General features: G+C 31.9%; 1 protein-coding gene across 1 annotated transcript in view; it reads left to right on the top strand.

Moving 5' to 3' along the window:
* The first annotated feature begins 3,063 nt into the window (after window positions 1-3,063).
* The window catches only part of LOC106690926 (fibrinolytic enzyme, isozyme C), a 17,916-nt gene continuing 12,203 nt past the window's right edge, over window positions 3,064-8,776 (top strand). The window contains exon 1 of the mRNA XM_014436524.2: window positions 3,064-3,168. Within this exon, the coding sequence (XP_014292010.1) occupies window positions 3,136-3,168 (33 nt within the window). The 5' untranslated portion in view covers window positions 3,064-3,135. The remainder of the gene's footprint in view (window positions 3,169-8,776) is intronic.

An 8,776-nucleotide genomic window follows, 5' to 3' on the forward strand; every position in this document is an offset into this window, starting at 1 on the left:
AACGATGTAGTCTAGGTTTAGGCACGACTCCCAGCGTAAGCAATGAAATAGTGGACCAAGTTTGTCCGGCTTGAAATGAGGGAACTAGCGGAATAATTGCAAGACAAAATGTCACATAGGGCTTAACTAGGGGGGCAAGTTATGGGCGTTCAGGTTGTGACATTTAATCACGGAAAAGGAGAATGAAAGTAAAAGATTAAGAAAATTGTGTATAATTATAGCTGTGTTTTATTAGCTATTATCATTGTTTGCTTGAAAAAAGGGGGGACCGCTGCCCTCTACCCCTCGCTCGTTACGCCCATGATTAAAAGACGAAATAACATTAATATTACCAAATAACATTAAGCTTATCAATTATCATTTCACATGTTGCAGTGCAATAGGAAGGCAGCCTTAGCCGTTTATACTATCGAGCGCCTTCATTAATTATAGTGAACTTATTTATTCCTCACTGTTAACTAAAAATTTCTATGATTTTTAGTTATTTGTTATTCGTTTTTCCCAAATTTCCCATGCATGAACATATTGATGTATGAACAAAATATTGGTGGAAGAAAATAGGACCATTTCAAACATTGAAGAGTCGACTCCCTCCCTCACGACTCAGTACGAAAAGACTCCCTATGATTGTCGAAATGACACCTATGAGCGAAGAAACAACACATGTGGACCTGGGGTGTAGTGTATAAGGTACTACATTGTATTACGCGTTACTTTGAATAGTAAAACATCTAACTAAAAAAAAATATATTTTATTCAGTATTTCACTAATTTTATAGACTGTAGTGTATAATATGGTTACTAGCTTTGGAACAGTCTATCAAGAGACAACAGTAGATAGAGAAACCTCTATCAACGGCAATACCAACACTATTTCCAAATAAACTAGATTTTTTTTTTTTCATATGTTCCTCTATTCAAGCAAAGTAGCGTTACATTTTCCTAAGTTTACAGAGAGCAGCTTAAACAAATCTTTCTTTTCCATTTAAGGTGTATTTTTTTAAATGTGAGTCACCTTACAATAGGGGGTAATTACCGATTTCTCAATGGTACAAACTGCTAATTAAAAATATGTGATTGGGGACAGAGTTCTTTGTCCCCAAAAATTAAATATATTAATTTAACTATTTGTAGGTGTAGTACTTACAAGAAAATATGATTAAAATAACAAATATTAGATGTTTACATAAAAAAGAAAAAAAAACACCGTGTTGGTAAAATACGTGATGGATTCAATGATTTTTCACCATAAAGATGCATTACTCGTAAGGGTTGTACAATTACTTGAACAAAGATTATTTAAGGAAATTATGTAATTAGCAACTTTGTTTAAACAGCAGATTTTTTTCCAACCCAATGAAGTGCGAGGTCCCCTTTTATAAAGGATGAGGTCAAATAGGGAGATCTAGCCTTCATAATTTTTCTATCTGTTTAATTTTTAAAAAACACTTAATATTGGAGGAGGACTATCTTCCTGTCAGAACGACGAAGCCCTACAAAGTGGGGCGAAACGTTGGTTAACGACAAATAGTTTTCTTTTACTATTTTGATACCTTTATTGACCACCACCCTGACTATTCTCCTACAATCTTCTTCATACGCTCAACAATCTTCCTTCAGTGTGAAAAAACATTTAATAGTTTTGACGATACAATGTATATCAATACCATAAACTATTTGAGTTGTTAACTTTATACTTATGATCACAGCTAGTCTAACTGTGATTCCAGTATGTATAAGTTGATTCATAATTTAATGTAGTAATTTCCTAAGTGTTTCAATCGTAATTGTGCTTTTTAATTGCAACATTTTTTTTTTGTTTTGTTTTTTAATATTTATTTATTGCTATTTACAACTGTACATTATAATACATTTAGTAAATCTGATCTAAGTTAAATTGGAGTGTTACAGGCGTGTAGAGAAACTACCCATTGATAGCACTCTAATGACATTTTACATTAGCTGGTCTCGTGGCCATCTTCTTTTCAGACGCCTCGGAGGATTGTCAGGAATGGAAGAGGATGCAAGATTAGAAACTAGGGGGTTTTAGTGGTTAGAGAGTTTATAATGGAAGGAGTGATATCTGGTTCGGGCTAGATCGGTTACATAGGGAACATGAACATTAAGGTCTTTATGTATGATTTTATTTGTGACAAAGTAGGAGCATTGAGGATTTTACGAAGGATTTTGGATTGTAAGGATTGAATACGAGATGAATTCGAAGGTTTAGTGGAGCCCCAAAGCTCAACTCCATATGTCCAGATTGGCCTTATTACAGTCATGTAGCTCAGTATTTTGTAATGAATTGGAAGTTTAGACCGTTTGTCTAGTAAGTGCTGTAATAGTCGAAATCGACGTGCAGTTTCCTGTCTTTTCAGTCTGGTGTGAGGTGTGGTAGTCCAAGGTAACGGTTCTGTTCGACAGGGGTAAGAGTAACATCATTAAATGAAACTGTAGGACAGTCAGTAGGTTTACGACGAAGGGTAAAGGTGCTTTGATGGGATTTGTTGGAATTTATCTTATTCCTCCAATTACGACACCAATCTTCGAGGGCTGTGATATGGGATTGGAGATTTTGGGATACAATTAATAGGGAGGTAGGAATTTACGGAGTTTGTAAAACAGTCCCGGGTGCCAGATTGTATCAAAAGCTATTGTAACATGTAAACTGTAATTGTAAATTTATTATTGTAACCTCACTTCGTAATTGTTACTTTGTGAATTTCTCTATTGCCTTCTATTAACTTTGTAATTCCAGTGTAAATGATATTAGTGGTCGAAACACTTAAAATAAATATTATACTGGATATTCCTTCCATCTATTGATTTCATTTTACACAATTTTCAATTTCAAAACCCCGAACGTTCTAGGAAATAGTTCTCCAGATATTAGGTACGATCTACTTTTTTTTTCCGTTTCTTAGGAATAGTCACAGAGTGTTATTCACTGATTATTGAAGGCGTCGTATCTTTTTAAAAGGCAATGCGGTGTTAAAGGTAATCCTTGGGTAAATATAGCCAGGAGCAGAACATTGCTTAATATCTTAAGTCATATCTTATCACTTTATCAATCCATTTATCAGTCTGTTCGGAGGAAGGCGAGCGGTTGCGTCGCTTGCGGCATTCATCTGTACAATGGCTCCCACCACTGCACTCCTAACGATCTTAGTAAGTTAACATGGTAAAATATCTTTGTGCAAATTAAAAAGAGAGTTATTTTAGTTTTTATTTATTTATTGTGATACATTATGTAATTATTTATCTACAATTCATCGACAGAATAATAGTGTTATAACAATGCTTATTTAACTCAGTTGAACACTTTCATTCCATTAAATTACTTCCATCTAATTAGGTCTTTAAATATTCAGGAGTTGTAACAATAAATTATTTAGGATTTTAGTCACTATACTACCAGTAAAACAGAGTAACTGAAAAAAAAAACTTTTACAATGTTAAAATATTTGTTAATTATAATCAAAAAAATTTTTCGCAGTAAAAAACCCAAAATGTACAAAATCGAGCAGTAAAAACTCAAAATATGTATAAAACGAACAAACCCTGAAATTATGAATTATATTATTTAATTTATGATAATAGTGCATATAAAGCTTACCTACCTTATTTGAATCAAATTAAACTCCCAAAATACTATCTACATTTATGCAAACATGCATATAAAACGGAACTACTCTGATTAAAAATCTAAAATGTTGTTGATAAGTGAAAGTTATAAGGAAGCTCATTGCAATAAATGATTTTATATTCCAATTATTAAGATAAATTTTTAAACTCGTTAAAACTATCTCAATTTTTGAGTTTTAAAAGTTTATACATAAGGCACTATTGTAGACAGGAATATTTAAACGTATTTTTCTTAGCGAAATTACCGTTTTAATTTCTCCTCAAACCACCCGTAGCATTTTCTTCCGCTTAGCGTCTCAATTTCGTATTTAGGTACAAATATAACATTTAGCACAAACAATGTGTCAATGAAAAAAAGTTTGTTAAAAATGTATAGTTATATACATATCGATTCTGATTTAAAATATTATCCGTGGGTAATGTAATAGACCAGTAAAATAAAATGAAATTCTCACTAATCCCAACAAAGTCAATTAGAAGCATAGAGAGTTAGAGTCGGACAGGGAACCCACGTTAACATCAATAACACTCAACGTTCCACATAACAAGCTTATTCTAGAGAAACTTTTTCATAATTACCCGAAACCACTGGTTAATACTATTCCAAGAACATTCCTCGCTTGTGGTTACATTTTATCTTTTTTCTAGGCTAAATTTGACTTTTTATATGTTAGTGAGTGTATTCATTATATAACTCACGTTTCTCAATTTTAAACTATAAATTTATTAAGGTAAAAGAAATAAAAAGGAATGAATATTGACAAGGATACACTTTTATGTGTATAATATAAGAAATTTAATTCAAGCAAAAAATTTCATGCAACCAAAATCAACATTTACCAAAAAAGAGTAAAACAAGCAATTTTGTGCATAAAAAACTCGAAACGTGCATAATTGAGAAAAATCTCCAAAATTTGTAATTTTTTGCAATATAAAATTCGTGTTACTTGAATGTCATTTCCTTAATTCTGATTATTGTCTAGATCTGGTGGAATTACAAGTTAGGGAACAGAAGATACAATTGCTCAAAAATTCGGTTTCTAATTATAATATTTTGCTTTAAACTTCGAATCACCTTAATTCAATACCAACATTATCGCTTTAATAGTACAAAGTTCCAAAAACTTGTTTCAAAAAATATATTTAATTAGCCCAAAGCAATCTCATCACCAATAAACTTCAAATCACAATAAAAGTTAGGTAACATAATGTCATATAAAATGATGTTTTCAAAATACAAAATAGTTTCCAATATATTTAGTTTATACTCATTATGCATTATTTAGCCACTTAAACAGTTTGATAGACTTATATGAAAATATTACAGTCAATTGCTACTTTTGAATATAAAAAGCACTTAAGGTTAGTAGAATAGTATTACTTCGGTTTAATTACTACGTTAGTTAGTTTCAATTAAAAATTACTAAATATTTTTTCGTGTTTTTGGAACGCAATAGTCCCGGAATAGGTAGGTGGATACATACGTAGACGAGTATGTATGCTGAGAGATACATACTGAGATGAGTATGAGTTAGACCAAATATAACTCACTTCATAACCCTTGTTTAAGGACCTTAAACTAAAAAGAAGTCCACAGATATATTTTTTAAATATATAAAACTAATTTATTAAAAGAGCTAAATTAAGTGCAATATAATATGTTTATGAACAAGAAATTCTAATAAACAAAATCATAGGAAATAAAACTGTCATACGAAGAAAACAATTTTAATAATTATTACAAATATATTTAAAGTCTACAATATAATTTACAATATCCTATAAAAATAAATACCAAAAAATACATGTTTTTTTTTTAAAATAATCATCAGTAACCAATCAATACTAGTAGATTGCAATTTAAAAATTAATTAGAAGTACAAACCTATCTAAAAATTATATATAAAATGTTAATAAAAATATTATATTTTGTCATAGTAACTCGGGGAGGTAACAGAAAGATTTGGCAAAGGGGATACTTGTGACGGAAAACTTTATAGAGTGGGAGATTTCGAACGAAAGTTTATTCTTAGTTGAAGTAGAATATATTTATTCCTGTATTTTAATTGTCTTGTCTCAACTTTAACTCAATCAATGAATTATTACTACAATCCAGTCATAAAACTATTAACTTTTAATGGGAGCAGATGGAGAAGTTAAGGATTAAGGTATAAATTTTACTCTGGTCAAAATTTTAGTTTCGGCCCTGCGATCACTGAGTACTCACATGTATTTTTTTACAATATACGAAAATTAAAAATCTATTATTAACTATTTCATTATCCCAACTAATGAAATATAAGATATAATTGACTTTAGAGTAATGAGGGGATCGTAAATCGGCAACGAACATATGCTACTGCTATATTTAATATAGATAATTAAAAAACACTTATTAAATAGTAACTAATAATAGGTTATTAACTCTATATTTATAAAAGCAACGGAAGAAAGTGAAGTAATAATAATAGTCATAAAAACTCTGGAAGCTTTTCTAAAGAACACTGAGGAAAGCGAAAAGAGAAACAAATATGTAAAAGACAAACAAGGAAATTTATGGAATAAAGATGTACTGAAAACAATACTTTTACACATGCAATAGGGAATGTCGTTGACGAAAGCTCATAAAATTGAAATGGGACAAGGTATAATGTCATCAATCATGACCCGACACAAATTTGATAGAAGATAGACACATATCCAAATTTGTTCCTTGATGCCTAAAACGTAAAATGTTCTCATTCTGAGGGCGTATAGATTTTTCTTACCCTGAATGAATGGAATGATTTCCTATCATTGGATGTTAGGATGCAAAATTGTACTCAAAATCGAAAATTTTACCGCCATCTTACGTTTTAGATATCTATAATCGAATTTGGTGGCCTTCTAAAGCCAAATTTCTGTTGAGCCATTAACAATCGAACCGTCAATATGATCTAGATGATTTTTTTTTTTTTTCTGCATGAATATTCTAACATCCTTATATTTTGTGATGAGGAAGTAAAAATACAAATTCATTATTATTCATTAAAACGTTAAATTAATTCTGAATAAGCTATTTTTAATTATAATATTATTTTTATTATACAATATGAAAATATATTTTCAATTGCGAATTGACTAAATACTGTAATTTGAAACTGACTGCAGTACAAAAAAAAATATGATATGCGAATACTCATTGAATACACGGCTGAACTAGGATTGTTTCCAGGATACAAACTTAATTTCGCTGCTTTCTATTTCTTGGTGGTTATTTCACTTTGTAAGAATGCGATACATTTATTTAAATAACTAACTCCCTTTAAGGACTATGCGGGATTTAGCAGTAATGTGATGTGCATTTCCTGATCAATTCTTATTTTCAATCAATGTAGTCTTCTTCATCTCTTATCTAAGCGAGATTTTAGAGGGCTGTTTCTTCTGAGGTTTCCCAGAAGGGATGTATATGGTGCAATTTGTGCCATCAAAAGACGCCGAAAGCAAATTGTTAAGAGATTGTGAATAAAGGGAACGATATTCAATTTGGTGGAGCTTTAAGCCAAGGAACACAGAAAAAATACTAACGTACTTATTCCTAGGCAAACAAAGAACAAACTAAACGGATCCATATTATATAAGCGAGGAGGGCAATAAAATTTCTTGGGGGAGAGAGGAATGCGCCATTACTTTCGATGAATGGGTGCCCCGGGTCCTACTACTGATGTTCAGGTTTATATGAATTCCTTGAACTGTTGAAAATTTTCATCATTCACCAACTGAAGACACCCTTGCTCTATAGCCTCCGGAACACCACACGATGGCCATGGAGCAAGTGAGCAAGAGACAATAGCATATGTTCAATATTTTTTTTCATTAATTTTTTTGTTCAACCCTCGGAGGGAGTACAAAAAAGGGAGTGCGGCAGTAGGAGGGCTACGTATGCAACTGTTACCAATAGTCTTCATTTTTTTCTATTCAGACTTTATTTACAAACTTTGTTTCTTTACGAATTTATTTACAATTATATGGGGAAAGGACCATTTTTTTTAAAAAGGGTACAACTTTGCACCGTGGTGCGGCGCCTTCAAGACGGGGCTATACCGTCTGGCAGAGAAGGGCCATGATAAGATCATGAATATCAATTATGATAAATGATCATAAGGTCAATAGATAAATAAATATCGTATCCGTGACAATTTTAGCTATTAGTTTCAACCATAGCTAATTTTTGCCCAACTTTGCCGTCCGATTGATCCAGTCCTCCTGATCCGCATCCGTTCGAGAGCCACCTCTTCCAACTCGTGTTCTGGTCTTGTCCTCTTGGTCTGTGTCCTTTCCTTCGCCTACATCTTCTCCTATTAGCGGCTTGCCGATCCCGGTGAAAGAATCCTCACACCGATATGTCGAACCTAACCTGCAAGGATATCGTAGTGTGCAACTTTTGAGTTAGATTTCATATTCGAGATAGTAATTTGTTATCTACATCAAATATGCATACACACTTCTTGTCTAATTTATCCTCTCATCCTTGAAACAAAACTTGTGGTTGGGGATGCCCCCTCAAGAAATTTTTAATGGAACTTGGAAATGTTGCCTCCAGGAACAACATATGGAAGCTGAGAGTTGTTTGTAGCGATATTGACCTGTACAAGTGAAGAAAGCAAACACACTTTTTTAAAACGCCACTTTCTATAAATAAACATGAGTGAGTAGAACTTCACTGAACTCAGGCAAGAGAGGCGGTGGTGGCGGTAGCAAGTTGAGAAGAAAAGAACTGGAGAGAAACCCGTCCATGTTCCATCCATAACCTATAATCCCTAACGTAATTTCTTGTAAACATAGCAATAGTCCAAATTAATCCAAATTCTAATAATTATATTCTGAACCTTCTAGCAAAATACGCACAATGAAATATTTCATAAAGGTTAAAATAATAAAGATTTTATTTCATTTTGTTCATTATAATTATAGTTTAATTCAAATACAGTCCATTCCAGCGGATTATAAGTAATTCGGGTAATATCACCCAATGATCAAACCCGGGGAATACTTGAATTCCACAATTTGATTTTTTTTATATACTTTTTTTGTAAAAAACTAAATTTATATAATCAAATAATAAATATAACCAATAAAACATAATACATAA

The sequence above is a fragment of the Halyomorpha halys genome, unplaced genomic scaffold (genome assembly GCF_000696795.3).
Source record: "Halyomorpha halys isolate HHAL.00 unplaced genomic scaffold, Hhal_1.1 Scaffold1979.1, whole genome shotgun sequence".
Classification (NCBI taxonomy): Eukaryota; Metazoa; Arthropoda; class Insecta; order Hemiptera; family Pentatomidae; genus Halyomorpha; species Halyomorpha halys.